This window comes from Ranitomeya imitator, chromosome 2, assembly GCF_032444005.1.
Source record: "Ranitomeya imitator isolate aRanImi1 chromosome 2, aRanImi1.pri, whole genome shotgun sequence".
Lineage (NCBI taxonomy): Eukaryota > Metazoa > Chordata > Amphibia > Anura > Dendrobatidae > Ranitomeya > Ranitomeya imitator.
In genome coordinates, this window is record NC_091283.1 from 597930684 (window position 1) to 597958340 (window position 27657).

The 27657-nt window shown below is 44.3% G+C and overlaps 2 protein-coding genes across 2 annotated transcripts in view; one reads left to right on the forward strand and one right to left on the reverse strand.

Annotated features, from left to right (window-relative positions):
- The window catches only part of NAT9 (N-acetyltransferase 9), a 76347-nt gene extending 56708 nt beyond the window's left edge, over positions 1-19639 (reverse strand). The window contains exon 1 of the mRNA XM_069752369.1: positions 19509-19639. The gene's annotated coding sequence lies outside the window, so the exon portion shown is untranslated. The remainder of the gene's footprint in view (positions 1-19508) is intronic.
- The window catches only part of TMEM104 (transmembrane protein 104), a 40506-nt gene extending 15967 nt beyond the window's left edge, over positions 1-24539 (forward strand). Inside the window, exons 5-10 of the mRNA XM_069752363.1 lie at positions 5307-5394; positions 5474-5554; positions 12207-12306; positions 18807-18909; positions 20175-20268; positions 22891-24539. Coding sequence (XP_069608464.1) covers positions 5307-5394; positions 5474-5554; positions 12207-12306; positions 18807-18909; positions 20175-20268; positions 22891-23654 — 1230 coding nt within the window. The 3' untranslated portion in view covers positions 23655-24539. The remainder of the gene's footprint in view (positions 1-5306; positions 5395-5473; positions 5555-12206; positions 12307-18806; positions 18910-20174; positions 20269-22890) is intronic.
- Positions 24540-27657: the final 3118 nt, after the last annotated feature.

Genomic DNA, 27657 nt, shown 5'->3' on the forward strand with positions numbered 1-27657 from the left:
TGTCCGGGATTGGCATCTGCACCGTCGCAGCTACAGCCACAAAATTTTGCACAGTCACACGTCTGGACCCCGAGAGCGTCATAGGCTATGTTGTGAGGCAAAATTTTAACCCCGCGCGTTCCAATTCACCAAACAATTTTGCCCCTATCTACATAATGGGGAAAAAAGTGAAAGGAAAAGTGTTGGAGGCGTCGAAACTACAGCCACCAAATCTTGCACAGTCACACGTCTGGACCCTGAGAGCGTCATAGGCTATGTTGTGAGGTGAAATTTTAACCCCGCGCTTTCCAATTCACCAAACTATTTTGCCCCTATCTACATGATGGGGAAAAGTGAAAGGAAAAGTGTTGGAGGCGTCGCAGCTATAGCCACAAAATTTTGCACAGTCACACGTCTGGCCCCCGAGAGAATCATAGGCTATGTTGTGAGGCGAAATTTTAACCCCGCGCGTTCCAATTCACCAAACAATTTTGCCCCTATCTACATAATGGGAAAAAATGAAAGGAAAAGTGTTGGAGGCAAATTGACAGCTGCCAGATGTGAACAAGGGGGACGTAAAGAATGAGAGCGATGACGCCAAAGAGTATATACCGATCAGTTGCTAAGGTGGGGCCCCAACATGGGATACTCACCACACACGGGGATATGAACACACACACAAAATGCGCCACACACTACCACGTGCTTGAACACATATCACCCTCAGCACACATTTCACCACACATACGCCAACCTCGCCACATAAAAGTCGAAACACAAAAGTCGCCGCTCAAAACTCGCCACGCGCAGAACTCGCCACATGCAAAAACTAGGCTCTTGCAAAACTCGCCACAAGTGCAAAACTCACCTCATGGAAAACTCGCCACACGCAAAACTTGCACACGCGGAAAAATTGCCACATGCACAAAAGTTGCAACACATGCAAAATTTGCCTCACACAAAACTTGCACATACTCAAAAGGCACCACACAAAACTCGCCACGCGGAAAACTCGCCATGCGCAAAACTTGCTGCACACAAGTTGCTACACTAACCTGTCACATGCAACTCGACACACAAAAAGTTGCTACACGCATGTTGCCACACAAAACTCATCTCACAAAAGTCGCTACATGCATGTCGCCACACGCAACTCAACACACACAACTTGACAAACGAAACTCGCCCTAAAACACACACAAGTCTGGTCTTATCCTTCAAAAATAAAAATCTGATTAATAAGCAGACAAACTACAACAAATGTACCATATAGGAAATACGGCAGCTGTCAGTCACATGACCTGTCTATTATGTGTATGTGTGAGCTAATATATACTGCCAGGGGGAGGGCTTCCTGTTGGCTGGGGATTTATCAGGCTGCCAATTTAGCTTACAAATACTGAGGTAAAAATACTGAGCAAATAACGTGTGAACGAGGTCTAATACAGGAGATGACACACAGGTATATACTATATACAGAGGAGATGACACACAGATATATACTATATACAGGAGAGATGACACACAGGTATATACTATATAGAGGAGGAGATGACATACAGGTACATATATATACAGGAGGAGATGACATACAGGTATATACTATATACAGGAGGAGATGACACACAGGTATATACTATATACAGGAGCAGATGACCTACAGGTATATACTATATACAGGAGGAGATGACATACAGGTATATGCTATATATAGAAGATGACATGCAGGTATATACTATATACAGGAGGAGATGACACACAGATATATACTATATACAGGGGAGATGACACACAGGTATATACTATATACAGGAGGAGATGACATACAGGTATATACTATATATAGAAGGAGATGACATTCAGGTATATACTATATATAGGGGAGATGACACACAGCAGGTATATAATATATACAGGGGAGATGACATACAGGTATATACTATATACAGGAGATGACATACAGATGTATACTATATATAAGGGAGATGACAAACATGTATATACTGAGGTGATGAGGTGAAAATGAGGGGTGTGAGGTGAAAATGAAAAGGTGTGAGTGCAAAATGAGAGGAGTGAGGAAAAATAGTGGAGTGATCAGAAAATGACAGATGTGAGGTTGAAATGACAAGTGTTAGGGGGGAATGAGAGGAGTGAGGGAGAAAATGAGAGATGTGAGGGAGAAAATGAGAGATGTGAGGGGGAAAATGAAAGATGTGATTGGGAAAATGAGAGGCGTGATGGGAAAATAAGAGAATTGAGGTGCTATAACTAACCACAGATATTTACTATGCCCAGGCAACGCCGGGCTCTTCAGCTAGTATATATATATATATATATATATATATATATATATATATATATATATATATATATATATGTATATGTGTGTGTATGTATGTGTATATATATATATATATATATATATATATATATATTCAGTATTTTTTTTTTTTTTTACAAAAAGGCAAATAATCACAAGAATCTACATTTTCTAACTTTGTTGTAAAATGTCCATGTCTGTTTTATTGGCTATTATTAACAATCTTCTTTCTTGTTTCCTTTCTTCCAGAGTGTAAAGACAGTCAGTTTGGAATATCCATTTGGGAAACCTGAGTGATCATAAGATAGTCATAGGCCAAACAAGATGTGGAAACTTTTTATGAAAAGGGCTAAGCTGTCATTAAACTGTTATACATAAGAGTTTAAAAGTAAAAAAAACAAACAAAAACATTAATACAAGGTTATCTCCTAAAATTTCTGTAATGAAATGTATGAAATAGTTTATTTTTTTCTCTGATCTAGGGTCTTGTCTTCTTTTTCCTTTGTTACTCTGGTACTCCATTTACTTGCTTTTTTTTGTATTGCAATATGTATAATTAATTCAACATCTGTCTTTCCCAGTACCAGGGTACTTCACAACTATATAAACAACTAATCCCACATCATTGCATGTGAGAAGAAGAAGTGATCCCAATCGTAGTTAAAACCAATGTTTATGAATAACTTTTAAAATTAACATAATAAAAAAGCAAAAAATTACCGTAGGGGACACCCCTACCCTGAGGGGACGCCATTAGTACAAGGTAAAATATACTTTTCTGCCTGGTACGATATTTAGTATCCACACTGGTCCGCTGTAGATGGTTATCTTGGGTCACACTTGTCCTTATTAGGCCATGTTCACACCATCCTTTTTTTCATGCGGAATCGCCGCGATTTTCCCGCTGCGGGTCCGCAGCTGTTTTCCATGCAGGGTACATTACACTGTACCCTATGGAAAACAGGAACTGCTGTGCCCACATTGCGGAAAATCGCGAAAAAAGCCGCGCTGAATAGCTGCGGTAAAAAAGAAGTACCATGTCACTTCTTTTTGCGGAACTGCAGCGGTTCTGCACCCATAGACCTCCATTGTGAGGTCAAACCCGCAGTAAAACCCGCAGATTAAAAAAATATCTGCGGGTTTTCTGCGGTTTGTGGTGCAGAACCGCTGCAGTGTGGCTGCCCCCCCGTGCTCCAATCCCACCCCCCCATGCTCCGATGCCACCCCCGTGCTCCGACGCCCCCCCCCCCGTGCCCTCATCTCCCCCCCTTATACTTACCCGGCCTCCCGGTGTCCGTCCGGCCGTCTTCTCCCTGGGCGCCGCCATCTTGCAAAATGGCGGGCGCATGCGCAGTGCGCCCGCCGAATCTGCCGGCCGGCAGATTCGTTCCAAAGTGCATTTTGATCACTGAGATAGGTTATATCTCAGTGATCAAAATAAAAAAAATAGTAAATGACCCCCCCCCCCCTTTGTCACCCCCATAGGTAGGGACAATAAAAAAAATTAAGAATTTTTTTTTTTTTCCCACTAAGGTTAGAATAGGGGTAGGGTTAGGGGTAGGGTTAGGGTATTTTCAGCCATTTTAACCCTAAAAAACTTCCTAGAAAACACACAGACTCTGCATAGAAAACTGCATCAAAAAACGCATCAAAAAACGCACCAAAAAAAGGACCTGCGTTTTCTGCCAAGAGCTGCGGTTTTTAGTCCTGAAAAAAAAGGAGGGAAATCAGGAACGTGTGAACATAGCCTTAGTATTTCTGTCCTTTATTAGGCCACTGTGCCGTTTAGTATAATTTTTATGTAGGCAAATAACGCATTGTCTGGGCATTGTATGCTGGCCATTCCATTGGATCATGCTATGGCATTACCACTTGTTGGTGTGTATTATTATTTGTATTGATTTGTTGTATCAGCATGGGTATTTATTTATGCAGTCTAGCTACTATTCAGTACATATAAGGGTGGTTTCACATTTGCGTTTTTTTTTTTTGCGTTTTTGCGGTAAAAAACGCAAAAAAAGGCATGCGTTTTTTCCCCTATATTTAACATTAAAAACGCATGCGTTTTTTTGTATGCGTTTTGACACGTTTTTGCAACGCATGCGTTTTTTTTCTGCATGCGTTGTGTTGCAGAAATGCAACATGTAGTATTTTTAGCTGCGTTTTTTTGCCGCAAAAAAATGCATTGCTGTCTATGTAAACGCATGCGTTTGCATGCGTTAAAAACAAAACAAAAAAACACACTGATAAACCACCCCACACCATAAAATTGATAAAGGGATCCTACCCCTAACCCTACCCCTAACTCTACCCCTAACCCTACCCCTAACCCTAATCCCTTTAAGGGTAGGGTTAGGGGTAGGGTTAGGGTTAGGATCCCTTTAGGGGTAGGGTTAGGGTTAGGATCCCTTTAGGGTTAGGATCCCTACCCCTACCCCTATCCCTAGCTCTTTCTGTTTATAGTGGGTTTTTTGCTTTATTATGATGATTGGCAGCTGTCACACATTTATCTGCATGCATTTAAAAAACGCAAACGCATGTAAACGCGTCAAAACGCCAAGTTTTTTTCACCACATGTAAAAACGCATGCGTCAAAAAAGGCAGCGTTTGCATGCGTTTACATGCGTTTTTTCACCATGCGGTTTTTTTTTAAACGCATGCGTTTTGAAACGCAAGCGTGAAACCAGCCCAAGATACTATTGAGTGCATATATATTTATAGCCTTGTATTGTGGTGTAATTTTTTGCTTTTTTATTATGTTTATTTTAAAAGTTATTAATAAACATTGGTTTTAACTATGATTGGGATCGCTTCTTCTTCTCACATGCAATGATGTGGGATTAATTGTAATATATATGAAAGAAGGTACCGTACATATGATGTACATGGAATATGTAACGATAATACATACAGTTGGTGTGTAGTTTTCCTGGTAATATCAGATCATGATATAGGCGTTCAGAATCCACCCAGATCTGTCTTGTCGTTGACAAATTGTTAATTTCAGGAAGCTGACTCCTCTGAAAATTCTGATAATGAATCTTTGTCCCCTGATGGGTATGAAAATTCTGAAGTCCAGCCTATCCTTTCAGTGCGTGAGTATCCGTCCGAAAAATGTATGAACCTCTTTAGGAGGCTAAACAAATATTTTTCACATTTCTTTTTCTCTTTCAGATCGTCGTGGCTTGTCCGACCCATATGAAATCATGGAACGGGTGGAAATGGGACAGATGGCTTCCATGTTTTTTAATAAAGGTATGAATTTGGCATCGTACAGATATAACGATTTTCCAGCTTTTCCAGTATATTATAATGTAAATAATTTATTGGCAATTTATCTGCTGTAATTCTTCTTTATGCCAAAAGGTGGTGGTACTTTTCTGTGTTATATGTGTTATTTCACCATGGGCTGAATTACTGAGCAGTGAAATTGGATAGTAGATTTTTCTGTGTCTGGTTCATCCTTCTATGAATTATATGATGTATATTACACTTATTTATCAGAGCCTCCTTTCCTTTTCTTTATTATAAATTCAGTTTACGTTTTTAGCTTGATTGTTGCCTGCTAAACTTTTTTTTTTTTTAAATAAACCCTACTGGGTTATTTGCACGTAGTCTATAATAACCAAATCCTTTCCATGGTAGAAATCCACTCTCCATGCACTAGTCTTACTACACAGCTCATGCATATGATCAGCAGGCAAGCCTGCAGTGTAAAGCATGGGGAGACAGAGGCCAAAAAGCCTGATCTTCAAATAGATGTTGGATTTCAAACTACCTAAGACTCCCTGTAGGACCTGCTGTTGGAAGCACTTTATATTGTCCCTGAATTTGGACTAGTTCTTATCACCTCTATTATGTTCATGCCATGGAACACATGTTGCTAAATGAAGTATCTTTTTCCAGGACCTCCCTTCTGACAGCACCACCAGGAGATAGTCCTTCTTATCCTTGATAGGGACAGGAACACCGAAGAGGTTAAATAGCCCCTCCCAACCACCACCCTTCAGTGTTTTTCCTGTCCCTATCAGAGGAGCACATATATGGATTTTATTCTCACGGTGTAATAGGCTCTGCAGGATCCATAACCGAACTCAAGAGCCATGCTGACACTCTTTGGAAAGGGTCCCTCAGCATCCAGTCGAGCTGGGGACTCCCGCGGGAAGCCGTATCCCTCTATAGGGTGCTCTGGGCTCGTACTGCCGTGCCCGGGACGTGCACTGTGATGGCCGGGTGCCGGCAGGAACGCAAAGCAGGATAACATGCTCCCGGGCATACTTCCGGTGGAGCGCACAGACCATATCATTGCTGTGCACGCCGATGATGCAGCTTCCAGGGATGTCTGCACAGGCCGAGGGTCAAGTGGCCAGCAGGCAGCCGGGGAGATCGTTGCCGGATACCTGCGTCCTTTTCCAGTGCTTCATCGTGCGTTCCTGGTGGAGCGCATGCTATACAGATGGAAACACCTCCAGAAAGCTCAGTTCGGAATTGGCAACAGATGGGGCTCGGAAGGACCTGACAAATCAGATGTCCTAAAGCCGGGTAAGACGGACTACTTAAGGTTAGGGGGTAGCTGGCAGCAATCTTACCTTACCATGGAAGAGCAAAGTGCTAGCTGTTCGGACGTCCAGTCCATAGAGCCATCCCTGGATCATGTGAGTGATGCGTGTTAAGTCACGTTATCTGCCCCTACCCAAATAGCCTACAGGGTTCTTTATGTATTGTTTTTTAGGTCAAGGAGACCCCTAGGCTGTCCATCTCAGCGGCCAAAAGGAAGGCTAATAGATGTGCGAAAAAACTCTTGTGAGGATTGCATTGCTAAGTTACTTAAAGAAGGGGAGGCCTCATTTCTAACCAGCATGAAATCATGATTAGGGAAGAAGTACAGAGTACAGTTTCCGCTCTGACACCTTCTCATTCCCCTCGACTTAAAAGACCCAGGTGGGATGAGGACCCAAGTTCAGAGGAAGGAGAATTGTCTTTCTACTCTGATCCTGACAAAGGCAAAATTTACACAGTATTACTTGCTGAGGATAAGAAATATTTATTTTCCTCTGAAAATACGAATGTACTCTTACAAGCCGTCAGAGGTACCATGAAAATTGAGGACTCCGCTGAACCACTGACGGTTCAGGACGAAATGTATAGGGGTTTAAGAGCCCATAGAAACGGTCTTCCCAGTAAATAATCACATCACAGGAATGATACTGGAAGAGTGGGAAGACGTGGGAAAAAAGTTGGTCGTTCTGAGATACTTTAAATATTGTCTCATCTTTGATCCAGACGAGACCAAGGTATGGGAAACAGTCCCAAGGATTGATATACCAGTAGCGAGAATCTCCAAAAAAAACAACTATTTCCCTTGAGGACTCCTCTAGTCTTATAGATCTGATTGACAAAAGATCAGAAGATTTCCTTAAAAAGACCTGGGAATCATCTTCAGCTATTATAAAGGCGAACATAGCAGCCACTTCAGTAGCCAGGTCAATAAGCCTCTGGGTTGAGGAGTTAGAGGTTCATATAAAGAACAAGACTCCTAGAGATGAAATGCTGAGATCGCTACCGTTGCTGAAACTGGCAACCAACTTCATTTTAGACGCCTCAGCAGAGTCAGTTCCGTTTTCCGTAAGAAATAGTGCACTGTCGAATGCAGCGAAGCAAGTTTTATGGCTAAGATCATGGTCAGGGGATAACTTATTTTTCGACTGGGTGTGTTCAATTCCCTTCTCCGGCCTACAGGTGTTCGGGCCAATGCTGGATGAGTTACTAAAGAAGGCATCTGATAAAAATCAGATTTCCCTGAAGAGAAGCCGAAAGGGATGCCTGCCTTTCGGAGAACTCGCTCTCATCCCAGACAGGACTATAGAGGGAAAGGGAAGTCGGGCAGGTGGAGCTACCCCAAGGGTGGTAGAGGGAGAGGCTCCTTTCAGAACCAAGGACTGAGTCCCAGCAGACAATGATGCAAGGACTTTTGGGAGGGGAGGCTTCAATACTTATTTGGGAGCTGGTAGGAAATTTCCAAAAATAAGTTGATCCTGTAGACAGTCGCTCAGGGGTACAGAATAGAGTTCACTTAGTTGCCTCCCAGAAGATTCTGTCTAACTTCTGCCCAGTCCCCTTCAGTCCAAAAGAGACTCTTAAAAGACATATGGGAGCTTATAGACTCGCAGGTCGTAGTTCGGGTACCACGGTCCCAACAATATCAGGGACACTATTCAAGTCTGTTCTCCATATAGAAGCCAGGAGGAGAATTCCGAACAATCATTAATCTGAAACCATTAAGTCGGTGGGTATGCTACAAACAGTTCAAGATGGAGTCATTGAAATCAGTCATACCTCTGATAGGAAAGGACTCGGTGATGAGCACACCAGTTCTGAAGGGTGCCTACTGTCACGTACCGATGCATACCTCGCACCAGAAGTACCACAGGTTCGCAATAAATGATCAGGGAAATATATAGCATTTCCAGTTTCGGTGTCTTCCATTCGGTCACTCCTCCATGCCTCGGATCTTCACAAAGTTCATGGTGGAGATAATGGGTTTTCCTAAGAGAAAGAGACATCCTCATCGTCCCGTACTTAGATGATACTCTCCTAATAGCAAACTCACCAGGATGGATTTGCATCCAGCAACAACCATTGCAGTCCTGGAACATCTGGGATGGTTAATCTAATCTTTCTGGGCGTATTCCTACATTCTGAACAGGAGTACTCTTCCTGCCAAAGCACAAACGGCAAGCAATCAGGAAAGAAATGCGAGCTATCCAGTAACGGAAGTGGATTCTGATCAGTAAAGCAATGAGGATCCTGGATCTAATGACCTCATGCATCTCCAGCATTCAACGGAGTCAATTCTATTTGCAGCACGACGTCCTTTCAGCCTGGGATGACGGAGACGCGTCACTAGACAAGAAAATAATATTATCCGAGGCGGCAAAGGAGTCTCTGTCCTGGTGGACCAGGATAGCAAACCTCTGGGGAAAAAAAGAAAGTCCCTGGAAAGTTTCACCATGCGTAAGCATCACTACTGATGCAAGCCACAGGGGTTGGGGAGCCCATATAGAAGGGCGTTACTTTCAAGGAACATGGCCCGCATCAATGCACCTTGGCCCAAAGCTGGGATATGGAGCTGGCGTATGGTTTCCCACCAATCTCATTGATACCGAGAGTATTGAGGAAAATCCAGGAGAGCCGGGTGACAGTGATTCTAATAGTTCCCTACTGGCCCAAAAGAAGCTGGTTTTCCTTATTGAACTGGATGTCATTAGAAGATCCAATACTCTTGCCAACAATGCAGGACCTTCTAATTCAGGGCCCACTTTACCATCAGAACCTAGGAATGCTACACCAATCAGCCTGAATCCTGAGAGGGAGATCCTGAGGTCAAAAGGACTGTCAGATTCAGTCATCTCTACAATCCAAAAAAGCAGGAAGCCGGGTAACTTCGGCTATATATCTCAAGATCTGGAAGAAAGATTGCTCTCAAAGTAGAATTCCAGTCTCCATCACTTCAGGTCCGGATATTCCTCAGATATTAGACTTCCTGCAATCAGGGTTTGACAAACGTTTAAGACCCAGTACTTTAAAGGTACAGATATCAGCTCTGGGGTCATTCTTTGATTATCCGCTAACCATTTATCTCTGGATAGTGAGATTTGTTAAATGTATTCAGAGTCTTAAACCTACGATGCAGAGTTTGGCAGCTCCATGGGATCTTAGTCTAGTCTTTAACGCCTTGTGCAGGAGGCCATACTAACCTTTAGTCCAGGCCGACCTAAGATCTGTATCACTCAAAGCAGTCTTCCTGGTAGCAATAACGTCAGAAAGTCATATAGGCAAGATTCAGGCCTTTTCTACAAAAGACCCATACTTAAAGATTCAAGAGGACTGTATCATCCTAAGACTGGATCCGGCGTTCCTTCCTAAAGTAGTTACTGACTTCCGACCCACAGAGTTTGAGATCGTCTTGCCTGCTTTCTGCCAAAATTATAGTAATGAGAAGGAACTCTCACTCCACTCCTTGGATGTGAGGAGGACAGTTCTACAGTGCTTAAAACTCACGTAAGACTGGAGAATGGACTCAAACCTCTTCGTCCAATATGCAAGAAGAAACAGGAAGAAAACATCAAAATCTACGCTCGCTAGGTGGATAAAGGCAACAATTAGCACAGCGTATGTCTCGGTGGGAAAAACTCCACCAGAAAACATCTTGGCTCACTCGTTAAGAGATGCAGAGAAGCAACCTGGTCAAATTTTAAATACCGTATTTTCTGGTTTATAAGACGACTGGGCGTATAAGACGACCCCCAACTTTTCCATATAAAATATGGAGTTTGGGATATACTCGCTGTAAAAGACAGGGGTCATCTTATACGCCCAGTCATCTTATACGGCGTGTGCGGTGCGGATGGTTCCCAGGGTCTGGAGGAGTGGAGAATCTCCTTCAGGCCCTTGGATCCATACTCATGTAAAAAAAAACAATAAAAATAAAAAATATGGGATATACTTACTCTCCGACGGCCCGTGGCTATCAGCGGTGCAAGCGGTGGCCTCCATTCCTAAGGCTGTATTGAGCGAAGGATCTTTGATGACGTCGCGGTCGCGTGACCGTGACGTCATCGAAGGTCCTTCGCTCAATGCATCCTTAGGAACGGAGGCCGCCGCTTGCACTGCAGAGAGCCGCGGGCCGTTGGAGGGTAAGTATATCCCTTTTTTTTTATTTATTTATTTTTTTTTACATGAATATGGATCCCAGGGCCTGAAGGAGAGTCTCCTCTCCTCCAGATCCTGGGAACTCTACAGGACCGCTCCCTGCACACGACGTATAAGACGACCCCCGACTTTTGAGATGATTTTCAGGGGTTAAAAAGTCATCTTATACGCCGGAAAATACGGTACTTTTTCCAGACATTATAAGTTGGACGTTCTGTCAAACCAACAAGACGGCCTTTGGGAGGACAGTCCTCCAAGCAGTAATCCCACCTATTAGGAGTTATTTGGTATTTCTCCCGGTTGTGCTGTCAGGAGGGACATCCTGGAAAGTAGGAATTAGTCCTACCGATAGTGCTGTTTCCAGGAGTCCATCATGACAGCACGCCTTATATTCCCTCCCTTGAATTTTCTGTCTGCTATGTGATCTGAACATGTGTAGAGGGGAAAGTCGATAAAAATTTTTTTATTGCATCCATCCTGGTATGGTACTCGGAAATATCACTGAAGGGTGGTGATGGGGAGGGGCTATTTAACCGCTGTGTTCCTGACCCTATCGAGGATAAGAAGGACTGTCTCCTGGTGGTGCTGTCATGATAGACTCTTGGAAATACCATTACTGGAAGGACTAATTCCTACTTTCTTACAGTTGGAGTAAACCTGTTTTATTTGTGACCTACACACCTAGGTCTAATAACAGAACATATATTATCAGTGGCTCAAGAAAGCTTAACCTATAAAAAGACAAGTCCACTGCAATTTTAGTTTTTATTGAACAAAGTACCGTAATAAAATATTTTTATATACATAAGTATAAAACCAGGTAGGAAGCCGCATAATACATGTTATAAGGGTAATGACCGACAAGAGGCAAAACACCGATTATAGAACTATGTAAAAAATTGTAAATGTATAGCTTTACATGGTGAGATTGTTGAAATGTATAAACAGTACAATGTAATCAAAGTGCTATATGGAAATGGATATCAGTGCTACAAAAATAGGGATATCAGTGATTACTAGATAGCGGTATCAATCTAAACAAAATAGTCCATTATGGTAAATATGATCAGACATATCTAATAGGGAGAGCCCCCACTCCGACGTACGTTTCGCACAGCATCTTCAAGCCCTAATCAATCTATTGTTTCCGTGCCATGGAAATCATGTTGCTAAGTAAAGTTTCTTTTTCTTACAGTTGGTGTAAACCTGTTTTATTTGTGCATCATTGTATATCTGTATGGAGATTTGGCTATATATGCAACCGCTGTACCTCTGTCTCTTGTTCAGGTTACATGGTAAGTAACAATCAAGAGACTCTTCATCATAAACCTTAACACCCAGCAGGTTAGTTTTTAGGTCTGACGAAGGAAAATAATATTACACCTCCAGCAGAAATTTTCCATCATTGCACTTCCCGCCTCTATTCAAAACCTTGCACTGCTTTTATACTTTTATAGCACTAATGTATTTTATAAGTATAGAGCTGGATCGATTAAACTCTGTGGAACTGTCCATGCAATGTAATTGACCAATGAGGAAAATAGGTGGAACTGTCCTCATATTTTCATTATAGGAGACATTCTGACATAATGAATCATACAGGTTTATTCCCATTGACTCATGTAGACAGCGTGCGACCCAAACCTTGTTCTGACTGCTATATCTGACATCCAAGGATAGCACTAGTAAGGAAAAATCCTATTAAATAACGCAGAGTGGAATCTCCTAATGTAACACCTTTTACAGTGTTTGTCATTATATAAAGTGATGGCATATCTTTATTATACACCAATACTTTTTATAATTGGGGATCATGAAAATGAATGGGCTGCAGTAGCACCGTGTTTTTTTTTTTTGTTTTTTTTTTGTTTCTGCACAATGAAAACATAATAATAATAATAATTTTTTTTAACCAGACACAAAAGTTGTTCAAACACAACTGTTTTATCTGACTAAAATAATTGAGCTAGATCCATTTGTTAAATCATTGAAGTCCGTGTGGAAGGATCAGTTTTTCAGCCGTCTGAAACTGATCCAGTATTTTTGTGTACTGTATCCTTTTCAAACGGATGTTGAGGCTATGTGCACACGTTGCGGATTTTCCCGCGGAACCGCAGCATTTTTGACGCTGCGGATCTGCAGCAGTTTTCCATGCGTTTAACAGTAGCATGTTAACCTATGGAAAACCAAATCCGCTGTGCACATGCTGCGGAAAAAAACGCGCGGGAAAGCAGCGTTGTTTTTTCCGCAGCATGTTAATTCTCTGTGCGGATCTGCAGCGTTTCTGCACCCATAGACTTGCACTGAGTCAGGCACATCCACAGTAAAACCGCAGATGTAAAAAAGATCTGCATTTTAGCTACGAGGGAAGAGTGTGGGCGGTGACTGTGTGCGGGCGGGGTCTGGAAGCTGTCCGGGTGTGTGCGGGGCTGTCCGGGTGTGTGCGGCGCTGTCCGGGAGTGTGTGTGCAGGCATCGTCCGATGGCTACAAGTCTCATCGGGCTATGCCTGCTACAGTGATAGTGATTAACACATTAGCCAATGATGGGACAGTAGTAGTCCCATCATCCGGCTAATGTGTTGAATGTACAAAAAAAACAAAACACATACACACATATACAGAACTTACAACAGTACATACAACATACTGTACATACAGCATACAACAGAACATACAACAGTACATACAACATATGACATACAGTACATACAACACATACATATAGACATACAGTACATATACACAACACATACACTACATACAACATAGAGTACGTACTCACCATCACCTTGATCCCCGAAGCCATTGCTCACCTGTAAAAAATATTAAAATAATAAACAAACAATATACTCCCTGATCCGCAGATATCCAATTAATACGAGTGTCCCACGACGATCTCCCGTGGAGAGTAGCCACATCAGCTGATGCGACCGCTCTCCGGGATCCAATGACGGAAGGTAACCTTCCGCACTGTATCCCTCCGCCGTTGTGAGAAATGGTTCCTACTCTCACTTGTGGCACTGCTGTGTGGGAAAATTCCCACACAGCTTTGCCATAAAGTGAGACCAATGAACTCAGATAACCTCTTCAGTGATGCACTGCAGGACCCTTGTCTTCTGTCAGTGTGTCACTGGAGGCCCTATAGAGCAGTGACATTGCCTGATGTCACTGTTCTATAGGGGGAGATCGTCGTGGGACACTCATTATTAATTGGACTTCGGCAGAAAGGCAGTTGGTTTATTTTTAATTTTTTGCAGGCGATCGAGTATGGTGAAATTAAGAATATTAAAATATTTTTTCTGGCTGTCTTTTTTTTTTATTTTTACCCTTTATTACTATTGGATTAATAATGGATAGGTGTCTTATTGACGCCTCTCCATTATTAACCGGGCTTAATGTCACCTTACAATAACAAGGTGACATTAACCCCTTATTACCTCATATCCCACTCCCATTCTATCCCATTCCCAGAGGGGTGGGAAGAGAGGGGCTAAGTGCCGGAATTGGCGCATCAGCCCGCAGCTGTCTGCATAGCCTTTCTGGCTATAAAATATAGGGGGACCCCACGTCATTTTTTTGGGGGGGTTCCCCCTATTTTAATAGCCAGTAAAGGCTACGCAGACAGCTGCGGGCTGATATTCATAGCCTGGGTATTACCCCCTTCCCAGGCTACAAATATTGGCCCCCGGCTGTCGGCTTTTCCCCTCTGGTGCAGAAAATTGCATGTGAGCCCACGCCATTTTTTTTTTTCGTTCTTTTTTTCTTTGTTTTTTTAAATTAAACATGTTCATTAATCAACATCGGACTTGCTATTCTACATCTGTGGATATTTCTATAGCTATATATCTATAGATGGATATCTATGGATATAGCTATAGATATAACTATGGATATATCTATAGATATTACTATGGATATATCTATAGATAGATATATTTATAGATACATAGATACTGTATATCTATATACATAAACTAGCTATTGAACCTGTTCTACGCCCGGGTGGCGAGCATTTATATTGGTATATGGTCCCCATCCTGTCATGTGCTGCACCCATCCTGCGTCCCCATCCTGTCATGTGCTGCACCCATCCTGCGTCCCCATCCTGTCATGTGCTGCACCCATCCTGCGTCCCCATCCTGTCATGTGCTGCACCCATCCTGCGTCCCCATCCTGTCATGTGCTGCACCCATCCTGCGCCCCCATCCTGTCATGTGCTGCACCCATCCTGCGTCCCCATCCTGTCATGTGCTGCACCCATCCTGCGTCCCCATCCTGTCATGTGCTGCACCCATCCTGCGTCCCCATCCTGTCATGTGCTGCACCCATCCTGCGTCCCCATCCTGTCATGTGCTGCACCCATCCTGCGCCCCCATCCTGCCATGTGCTGCACCCATCCTGCGTCCCCATCCTGTCATGTGCTGCACCCATCCTGCGTCCCCATCCTGTCATGTGCTGCACCCATCCTGCGTCCCCATCCTGCGTCCCCATCCTGTCATGTGCTGCACCCATCCTGCGTCCCCATCCTGTCATGTGCTGCACCCATCCTGCGTCCCCATCCTGCATCCCCATCCTGTCATGTGCTGCACCCATCCTGCGTCCCCATCCTGTCACGTGCTGCACCCATCCTGCGCCCCCATCCTGTCACGTGCTGCACCCATCCTGCGTCCCCATCCTGTCACGTGCTGCACCCATCCTGCGTCCCCATCCTGTCACGTGCTGCACCCATCCTGCGTCCCCATCCTGTCATGTGCTGCACCCATCCTGCGCCCCCATCCTGTCATGTGCTGCACCCATCCTGCATCCCCATCCTGGTATGTGGTGCACCCATCCTGCGTCCCCATCCTGTCATGTGCTGCACCCATCCTGCGTCCCCATCCTGTCATGTGCTGCACCCATCCTGCGCCCCCATCCTGTCATGTGCTGCACCCATCCTGCGTCCCCATCCTGCGTCCCCATCCTGGTATGTGCTGCAACCATCCTGCGTCCCCATCCAGATATGTGCTGCAACCATCCTGCGTCCCCATCCTGTCATGTGCTGCACCCATCCTGCGTCCCCATCCTGCATCCCCATCCTGTCATGTGCTGCACCCATCCTGCGTCCCCATCCTGGTATGTGCTGCACCCATTCTGCGTCCCCATCCTGTCATGTGCTGCACCCATCCTGCGTCCCCATCCTGTCATGTGCTGCACCCATCCTGCGTCCCCATCCTGCGTCCCCATCCTGTCATGTGCTGCACCCATCCTGCATCCCCATCCTGGTATGTGCTGCACCCATCCTGCGTCCCCATCCTGTCATGTGCTGCACCCATCCTGCGTCCCCATCCTGTCATGTGCTGCACCCATCCTGCGTCCCCATCCTGGTATGTGCTGCACCCATCCTGCGTCCCCATCCTGCGTCCCCATCCTGGTATGTGCTGCAATCATCCTGCGTCCCCATCCTGCGTCCCCATCCTGGTATGTGCTGCAACCATCCTGCGTCCCCATCCTGGTATGTGCTGCAATCATCCTGCTTCCCCATCCTGCGTCCCCATCCTGGTATGTGCTGCAATCATCCTGCGTCCCCATCCTGCGTCCCCATCCTGGTATGTGCTGCAACCATCCTGCGTCCCCATCCAGATATGTGCTGCAACCATCCTGCGTCCCCATCCTGTCATGTGCTGCACCCATCCGGGGGCCTGAGCAGGCGGGGACACCGGCGCGCTGTGGGGGTCAGGTGCCTTTATCGCCGCCAGCTCAGGCCCCCCAGCACTTCCTATACTCACCTGTCTGTCCCGTTCCAGCACTGCGCGCCGCCATCTTCCCGGTCTCCTGGCTGTGACTGTTCAGTCAGAGGGCGGCGCCGGCGCGCATTAAGCGCGTCATCGCGCCCTCTGAACTGAAGGTCACAGGCCGAAGACCGGGAAGATGGCGGCGCTCAGCGGTGGAACGCAGGACAGGTGAATATGGCCGATACTCACCCTCCTGGCGGTCCCTGCTTCTCTGTTGGAGATCGCGGTGTGCGTTCAGTGTGATCTCTTTCTTTCTTTCTCTCTCTCTCTCTCCATATATCTATATACATCTATCGATCGATAGATCTATTCATATATCTATCTCATTCCTTCTATCTATCTGTCCCATTCCTTCCATCCATCTATCGATAGAAGGAATGAGCTAGATAGATGATAGATAGAATAGATAGAAGGAATGAGCTAGATAGATGACAGATAGATCTATACATAGATCGAAAGATATTATCTATCTATCTGTCATCTATCTAGCTTATTCTTTTCTATCTATTCTATCATCTATCTATATTTATCTATTATCTGTCTGTCTATATCTATCTGTGTGTGTAATGGAGTGTGGGTTGGACAAGAAATTACATCACAAATCTTTTTTTTTGGTCAATAATACATCTTTATTTAGCTTTCAAAAACGCATGAAAAACACACCTGCGTTTTCTGCCAAGAGATGCAGATTCAGTGCAGAAAAAGCCGCAGGCAAATCTGCAACGTGTGCACATACCCTAACTGCTCCGGTGAACTTATTCTTAGGCTAAGTTCACGTGTCCAGTAATCATCCGTTAAAGAGGATCCAGTAGCAATCAGTTTTTGTTATCCTGAAAAAAAATATTTCAACTGGATCTGGCACTCTCTTCATCTCACATTCCCTATTCTGATCTGTCCTGTTACCGTTAGTAACATAGTTAGTAAGGCCGAAAAAAGACATTTGTCCATCCAGTTCAGCCTATATTCCATCATAATAAATACCCAGATCTACGTCCTTCTACAGAACCTAATAATTGTATGATACAATATTGTTCTGCTCCAGGAAGACATCCAGGCCTCTCTTGAACCCCTCGACTATAGTAACATAGTTAGTAAAACCGTTGACTTGCCAACTCGGAACCGTCCCTCTAGGCTTCCTGCCCCAGATCCCATCTCTGGAGAATCACTCACAATTTTTATCACTTTTCTTGTTCTCTATTCTGGATTATGCTGTCTGTTCCCTCGATCTCCACCCACTTCATGCGGCTCATCTGATTAGTCAGACCATAGGTCTGCTTCTATTAGAGGTTAGGCCCGCTCTGCCCTCCTGTCAAGAAACACTCTGTCCCTTTGCTTAAGCCCCTCCCACTTTGGGCTAGTCCCAACAGTTAACCCTAACTGTCCATAGTAGCTACCTGTGGCTGGGCTGGATACAACTCTATTACTAATAACGCACATCACTAATCACAACTCATCTCACAAGAATCAGGTTCTCATACAGCTATGGTGTTATAATAAAAAAAAGTTATGGATCATGGCATATAAGGGGAAAATATACAAAAAAAATAAACATTTTGTTAAATAATAAGGGTTTGCCACCACCTTCATGGTCCATGGACGACTCCATACAGAATATCACTAGTTAAACTTCCGGCTCTGTACATCCAGCTTACAGCATTTTTATTTTCCATATATTTTCGCTTGGAGTAAATGTCTGAACAGGCCTTAAATCCTCTTAGGAGCTGGTAATCCCTTTTATGTGAGAAGTGTTTAGGGTTTTTTTTTTTTCGATCAGAAAATAGATGAAACTGCGTCCTATTGAACGGTTAATGTCCTGACTCCATTACCTCTGCCCCATATATTACATCTATGCTGTACAGTTCATAGTCGTGCAGTACGGGCCATTTGTCACAATGCTCTCACCAGCCTTCTGGTATGCCAGTGACTAGCGGAACTGATGCCCTCACTATACCATCATGGGGACGTCGGCATTTGTCTGTCATCCTATAGAGCGTTAATCACGTTACTTTCTATCCTTATTCAGTTTTACGGGGAATGAATCATGTGGAACTCAAGCGGGAGAAAGAAATGACACCGACCCCTGTTGGGGAAACATCAGACGGATTGATGCTTACAGGATCTATCTGGCAAGTTATTCTTCCTAATTATAGATTTTAGGATCCCTGGAGACATTCAGAGATATGTGATTCTAAATTGACCTTCATGTGTGAAGTTGTTTTGATTCATACAAATAACGTTCCATCTCAATGTGTATGAGATATAATAATATTAACAAATTATTCAATTAGAAATGTAGCATAGTTCTTCTGATTCGCTTTGTTGCTTACCCCATGTGCAGGGCATTGCAGCAGCTATTGTATCCATGGTTACGATCACTCATATAGTGGCATGCAGTTAGTGGTCATAACCATCGGTACCTAAGCTATGGGATATGTGACATAGCTAATCAGAAGAACTATACTGTGTTTCTAATTGGCTGTATTTGCTATTGTTATTATATCTTGGAGATGGGAATGCCCGTTTAATTGGGTTTTTCCCCATGATTCTGTCGTGACATGTAAGTGAGGCTTATGAAAAGTGCAAAAAGAGATCAATATCCATTTTTTTATACCAGAGGGAGTTCCTGTGTCTGGATAACCCCTGATTACCATTTTATGTTTGGTCCTGTTGACCTATCCCAAACATTTGTGTGGAAAAAACACTTCTAGTCTCTACAGTGACCTACCTGAATGGAGTGAGGGTCCGGCATGCTCCCCCTGCTTTGTTCTTGACCTATAGGACTGGTGGAGCTGGCCGAGTGCAAACCCTGTAAGGCTATCCCACCTCTCCAGCTTGGCGCTTTCTCGTTAGACTCTTTACATATGTGTTTGAGAATTGTACAATGGAGCAGTCACTTGGCAGTCGAGTCTCATACAGAATTGGCTTTGATGCAGGTATTTTGCATAAACAATTTATTAAGTACAATTCTGACTGCGTGTGCCAGACAAATGGAGTTCATCTGTTTAACTGTGTATTACACAATGGTTTAGAAAGACCGAGCTAATGAAAAGTAGACATATGGAATAACAAATCACTGGTTCGAGGCTGTGATCACTGAGCCAGGAATTGGGGTTGTCTCCCTGTGTTGTATATCATGCATTCAAACAAGTGACTATCCACAAAGGGTCGGAGCAAAAAGTGCTACCGAGTACCCATATATCCGAGTAGGACCACCCCTGTAAGGAGACCCACTAAATAAAAAAAGGACTAGATCTCCAGAGCTGTATGGGGGTTAAAGAACAAAATGAAATCGGGGGAGCAGCAGGAAAAAAAATCCAAAACTAGTCCTGACCTGGTGACCTTCCCTCTTTAAGGCATTGATGTAATTTCAGTTTTACTCTTTTCTTTCTAGGCGGTGTTCACTCTATTCCTCGGCCCTTTTACTTTCTTTAATGTGCAGAAGACCAAATATCTGCAGATCTTGACGTCACTTATGAGATGGATAGGTAAGTGGTGGAAACCAGCATTAATGTGTGACATTATCATATTCTCGTTTATGCAGGAGAAATAAATCTCGTCTACACAAACAACATACCGGTCGTCATTTATGGCATTTCTTTGCATCGCCGCTGTTATTAATAAGATTGTCGTTGTGAATGCTAAGCCTGGAGTTAAAGGGAACCTGTCACCCCGTTTTTTCAGATTGAGCTATAAATACTGTTAAATAGGGCCTGCTCTGTGCGTTACTATAGTGTATGTAGTGTACCCTGATTCCCCATGTATGCTGAGAAATACATTACCAAAGTCGCCGTTTTCGCCTGTCAATCAGGCTGGTCTGGTCAGGTGGGCGTGTTCACAACGCTCTTTTCTTCCCCAGCTTTCCGTTGGTGGCGTAGTGGTGTGCGCATGTCCAGAGTTCCGAATTCCCTGCGCCCACGTGAAGACACAGCGCGCGATCTGCGCTGTAATCCCTTGCATCGGTGGGGGCGGCCATCTTCCTGGGGCCGCGCGTGCGCAGATGGAGTGCTCTGCTGCACGGGGCTTCAGGAAAATGGCCGCGGGATGCCGCGCGTGCGCATTAGAGATCGCGGCGGCCATTTTCCCAAAGCCGAGTTTGCAGCGGCGACTTTGGTAATGTATTTCTCAGCATACATGGGGAATCAGGGTACACTACATACACTATAGTAACGCACAGCGCAGGCCCTATTTAACAGTATTTATAGCTCAATCTGAAAAAACGGGGTGACAGGTTCCCTTTAAAGGGCCCGTCATGTGGAGTAAAGCAGTGTGGTGTGTGAGCGCCCTTGGCAGGGCCGAGAGGCTAGTAGGGCAACTGGCAAGGCTTATGGGCTAAATAGATGCCAGATTACTGGGAATAGTTATACAGACTTGTTTAGTGTTATTGGGCCATCGTACTCTTCAGTTTCATTTGATATTCATATGTATAGTATAGTTGCATACAGGGCTGTGGAGTCGGAGCCCATTTTGATGGAGTCAGTGTCATGGAAATTGAGGAGTCGGAGGTTTGGCTTACTGTCTCCACAGCCCTGGTTGCATAGGTTGAAAAAAGACCTAGGTCCATCAAGGTCAATCTTTCTCCACCGATTGTGTATAGATAAAGACGGTAATCCAGTCTTAAATAATCTTGCTATTGAAATGGCCTTGTCAAATCTGATACTGTCAGGATCTGCTGCCTGATTTCACAATTCATTCTACAAACATTACTAAATAAATCTGTCAGAACTTATGAGGCTGGTGTCATTACTTGGAAAAGCCATGTCAGAATCGGTGTAGAATACTTCTTGAAAGTTAAGCTATTCACCGCCCAATTAGCCCGATTAACAGCCCCTCCGTGTCCTTCTTCCCTGCTGCTGAGATCTCACCCTGCTCAGTACAAGCTGCAGCTTTCAGTCAGGCTGGAGTATGATGCATTTAGTGAATTAGGGGCATCTCTTAACTGATGTGTGCTGCTGTCAAAAAATGTCTTGATTAAATGTACTTTTCATGAATTTGACTTATGAGTGTAGCCACGCTCTGTCCAAGCTATGCCCGTATTGGTGTAAGTTGCCAAGACTGATAAAAGCAAAAGGTCGCAATAGGTTTGCTCAACTTTGCGGAGTTGCTAAAACATTTTGCGACTTGAGGGTTTTTTTTTTTACGCCAGAATTCTGGTGTAAGCCCCTGAAATAAGGACTCCTGAGCTATTTGAGTACGCGTGGCATCTGTGAAAAAAACGAATGTCACACGTACTGCTAACAAGGACATAAGAAGGGGGCCTAAGATCTATTTAATAATGTTAACAGCTTTTCTTTTTGTAAAATCCAGGGGAAATCCGCTTCGTCACCTGGAGCATGATAAACTAGTGCTTGTCTGATTTGGTCTCTAGAAGAAGTTATTTAGCTTTGAATTTTAGGAAACCCAATAAGAGTAATAATAAATATGATTGAATTAGAATACCTGCCATTTCAGCCCTGCGATTAGCTGTGCCTTGTGGCCTCGCCTTAAGAATGAAGTTCCAGACATTACATTGTTGATTGCGTTCAGAATTAAGCTTAAATAAAATATACCGTGATGAGCAGTTGCCTGTCCCATTCTGAGAACGGAATGTTATGAAAACTCTGTCCACTCCTTCTTCAATGCTCTACAAATCCATTTACTCGCATCCCACCCGCTCTGAGCGCCTGCAGGCAAATGGAGATTAGCAAATCCATAAACCAGATCACGTTTAAAAGTCACAAGCCACCCCACCCACCCACCCACATGGTCCACGCATGCTCAAGAAACCCCCCACACACACACACAACTCCTGCTCATAACCCTTTACTGCTCACACTGGTAGAGAGGGGGCTCTGTCCTTGCAGCACTATGGGGAGGAGAGGTGGTAGTGTCAGGGGCCTCCTTCTCCCAGTGATTTATGAAGCGGGTAATGAGTTTTCACAGCTTTACTGCCACTTTGTTCTCATCTGAGTCAGTCTCATAAATCCTGAAGACAACAGTTTAACTCTTGACTGCCCGCCTGCACACAGTATAATTTCTGGGCGCATGCCAGAAAGGCCTCCGATCATAAAAGCGAGATCACTCGGGTCATTCACATAACTTAACCCCTTTTATTTTATATTTCTCTGCAGCTTTCATCATCATGATCGTGCTGGCACTCATCCGGATCGGCGAAGGCAAGGGGGAAGGTAAACCCCCTATGGCCGATGTCTCGGGGATCCGAAATCTTTTTGGGGTGTGCGTGTATTCATTCATGTGCCAGCATTCTCTGCCTTCACTGATCACACCTGTGTCCAGGAAGACACACCTGACCGGACTCGTGCTCTTGGACTACATACTGGTCCTGTCTTTCTACAGCCTTCTTTGCTTCACAGCTATATTCTGCTTCTCCTCCGGGAGCCTGATGGACATGTACACTCTTAACTTCAGCGGATGTAGTAGCCCCTTTGTGCCTACGGTGATTGGCTACTTCCTCGGATTATTCCCAGTTTTCACCATCAGCACCAATTTCCCCATCATTGCTGTCACGCTGCGAAACAACTGGAGGACTCTCTTTCATCGGGAAGGTGGCACATATCCCTGGCTTGTGGACCGTGTCGTGTTTCCGCTCATAACGCTGGTGCCTCCTATCATTGTGGCATTTTGTACAAACCACCTAGAAATTCTAGTGAGCGTCACGGGCGCCTATGCAGGAAATGGCATCCAGTATGTTATTCCAGCGTTTCTCGTCTTCTGCAGTCGCAAGGACTCTGCCCTGGTGTATGGACCTGATAGTAGTAACAAGCACCGGTCTCCTTTTAAACAAATAGGCTGGGTGTGGTTTGTTCTCCTCTGGGCGTTCTCCTGCTTTATATATGTCACCGCCAACATAATCCTGACTGATGTTAACCTGTAAGCATTACAAACCGTGGTCATCATGGCCTGAGCAAGGCGGTTATGTGCTGGACACACACGGCCTTTGTCTTATGTACTGCCACAAGTTCGCTGGGGCCGGCCTCATTCTCCCCGGACATATCCTATGCTGTAATGATTAGGTAGAAATCATAATTATTTACTGAAAACCGTTTAAAGAGGGCCCTCTCACCGGGTCAAAAATGACCAGTTTTTGCCCTTATTTTTATTCCAATTTCTCCTGATTAATCAGTTTTTGTTTTGTTTTTTTTTGGTTTTTTTAAATCTTCCATACACTTCCAGAGATGTAAGCCTTTAAAATGCTAATTTTTATGGTTTTTACCAAGCTGGCATAACTCGTAGTGTAATAATCCACAGCAGCCTAAAGGCAAGCTCCCAGATAATCTTGAGGGCACCACTTCCTTAGTAAACGCCTAAAATATTAGCATTAAATGGAACCTGTCACCAGGTTATCCCAGTGTAAAGGCCCATATCTAAGGAACCATGTGGTGGATTGTTAAAATGAACAAAACAAAACGGGAACACTCAGGAGCAATATGAGCAAAAAGTGGCCACTTTTGAGCTGGTGACAGCTCCTCTTTAACAGTGCCTTGTCTTCTTTCTGGAAAATAAAGGGTTCACTACCAGAAAGACATTGTCTGTACTGCATCGGCATGTTAAAAGGGGCAATTGTTGCCTTTCTATCAATAAAGGTAATGCAGGCACACCTTGTGCCTCTGACCGTCCCGTGTATAGGGTGGTCAGGTGCACGCGGAGTTATATACTCCAGCACAACCTCGCTGCTCTGTGACTATATACTGGCCCTGACCGTGCACAGTGGTTAGCCAGTTGTTTGTAAGTGAAATAAAATTAAGACTTGGAGACTCAATTTGTGTATTTATTGAAGGACTTTAGAAACTCTACGCTGGCACAGCACGTGCCCAGGGCATACTGATTACAGATGCTTCTGGCGCTGATTAGATTCCTCGCCACCCCATCCCCCATTCTCATCTCTCCAAGAGCAGAGGTGATTTATGAGTACATTACTCCCGGCCCTGATGAAATCTGTATGTGGAACAGCTTGGCTTGTTTTCTACAGAATCTATATTGTGTTTAGTTGCTTTCCATGTGCTTTTTGTGCTTGCACAATGTTAGGATGTGGACAATGATATTCATTGTGTGTGTTATTGGCTTAAAAGCCAGCCTTTTATATACGGTATATTCTCTATCTGTATGTCCTCTGTTGCAGTACGGTTCCGACGTTGTTGCAGTTGGTGGCTGTTACTTCTGTAACACATCCCATACACATTGGACTGTCAGCTGAGCGTGCCCATGTCGGTGGCAGTCTAATGTGTATGGGGCCCTCTAGGCCAGTGATTTGTTGCATTTACACCACTTCATCCGTGCAAGGAATTAAAGGTTGGTGGCGCTCACCTGAGCGGCAGAACAATATAACAGGTAAGTAATGGTTACGAGTTGAGTAAAGGACAGCCCCATTATTCATCTTTACACAGGTGTAGGGTAACAATGTGGACAATCATATGACATTTTTACAGCTCTTAGCCTCTGGGGAAGTTCTCTTTTTGCCCGGACAACCCTTTTAATACCGCAACAGCTATAATGTTTTAATTAATTTCCTGTTGAGACTAAATAAGGTTTTGTTGGGTTTTTTTTTTTTGCTGGAAAAAAGTTTTGTATTTTTATATACATTTTTTACTGTTTTACAGTATACATTGATGTGTAACTTGTTGGCTTTTCTCTAAAAAAAAAAACTTTTTTTTTTAATGTGTATGTATTAAAGTGTATTAGATATTAATAAAAAATCTATTTTTTTAGTCACCCATGATGGCACCACGAGAGAGGAGATCCGTCCTTCAAGGACAGGAAACCTTCAGGATAAAAATGGCGGCTCCTCTCTCCGCATCAGTTGGTTTCCTGTACTTGATGGGGAACCCTCAGTAAATCAGCGGTGAAAGAAGAAGAGAATCCAGAGATGTCCCTCAGGAAAGCGGTGTTCTTGCTGGGTTCTCTGACCTCCTGTATTCCAACAGTCAAATGGGCACAGTTCCATACACGGGATCTACAGTGGTGTGTCCTAGTGAATGAAGTGATCTTGCAGGGACAGTTGGAAGGCAGGCTGATCCTTCCTGGAGCAGTGATCCATTCTCTCCAATGGTGGCTAGGGATAAATTCAGCACCGAGGAGGGTTCCCTGGGTAAACGATGTATCCAGGGTGGTTACGACAGATGCCAGTCCCAAGCGGTGGGGAGCCCACCTAGACGACCATTGGGTAAAGGGGACATTGGTTGAAGGAGTAAAAGTTAGCCTCTTCAAACAACTGGAAGCTCCTCGCAGTGGAAACCGCATTAAACGAGCTGCTGCCTGGGGGGGCATGGCCTAGCGCAGGATGTGAAAGGAAGTGCGGTGGAGCTCTCCTGCCACAATCTCCCTAAATATTGGTACCTGAGGCGCCACCGAACGCTGAAATCACACTAAGGAGTGTGCAGGGACCCGGGGAGCAGCAGTGAGTGGCGTGCGGTTGGGTGTAGAGGAGTCCTGCAAGAGGTTCATACTATACAATTGTATTTGGATTGGGGAAGGAATATCGGATGGGAAATGAGGAAGGCATTAAGGGGGTCTCGAAGGGGGGGGGGGGAGGGAGGGGGGAGTTTTGTGCATAAAAATATGACTATCTGTGAATAATAGCTTGATGTCATTTGTTAGAATTGTTTTTCCTTAATAAAACTTTATCAGATTTAAAAAAAAAAAAAAAAAAAAAAAACGAGCTGCTGCCTTTTCTATGGGGCCAACATGTGATGGTGTTCTCCGACAATCGGGCTACAGTAGCCTATATAAACCACCAAGGCGGTGCTTGCTCTTGTCCACTAATGTTTGTGGCAAAACGGGTGTTTATAGTAGCGGAACAGCATCTTCTCTCAATATCGGCCCTGCATATCATAGGAAAAGAAAATTTAAAGGCAGACTTCCTAAGCCGCAAACCGCTAAGCTAGGGAGAATGGTTTCTAAAGAAGACTGTATTCAATCAGATTGTGGGGCCTTCCTCAAGTAGATCTCTTTGCTTCCAGGAAGAACAGAAGGGTCCGAAAATTCTGTTCTCTGGACCTGAGAGAGAACCCTTACATGGTAGACGCCTTCAGGATGAAATGGACCCTTGGACTACTCTATGCTTTTCCCCCTGTTTGCCTCATCCCGTCAGTCTTGAAGAAAGTCAGGGAAGATGAAGCAAGAGGCCATGGTTCTTTTGGCTGAAAGCAATGTCAATCTCGAAACCGTGGGTTCTCCCTGAGGACCAGGATCTTCTGTCCCAGGGACCTTTTCTCCATTCCCAGATGTTCGGGAGCATTTAACAGTCTGGAATTTGAGATGTCTATTTTAGAGGAAAAGGGGTTTTCGGCTAGGTTAGTTTCTATCCTTAGTAGCAGAATGCCGGTAACCACAAAGATCTATGGAAGGACCTGGAAAAAATTCTTATCCTCCTCGGGGGCTGATCCGGGGGTGGAGATCACTTTAACATCTATCCTAGAATTCTTTCAGAAAGGAGCACCCTTAAGGTGCAGGTCTCAGCCCTAGGGGCGCTATACAGTTGTGACCTAGCAGGTAATAGGTGGATCACCAGGTTTATCAAAGCCTGTGGTAGAGCTAGATCAATTTCTGCCAGTAGAGTCCCTCCATGGGACTTAAATTTAGTTTTGACAGCATTAACAGAAGGCCCCTTTGAGCCTTTACATTCTGCCTCAGATAGGATAATCTCACTAAAGACATCTCTGCTAGTGGCCTTTACATCAGTCCGCAGAATAAGCGACACCCATGCTTTGTCAGCAGATCCCCCTTATACTCAGGTTCTGGAGGATAGGGTAGTTTTGAGGTTAGACCCTGCATATCTCCCTAAAGTTGTTACAAAATTTCACAGTAGATTATATTACCATCTTTCTATTTTAACCCTAGCAATCCTAAAGAGGAAAAATTACATACCCTAGATGTTACGA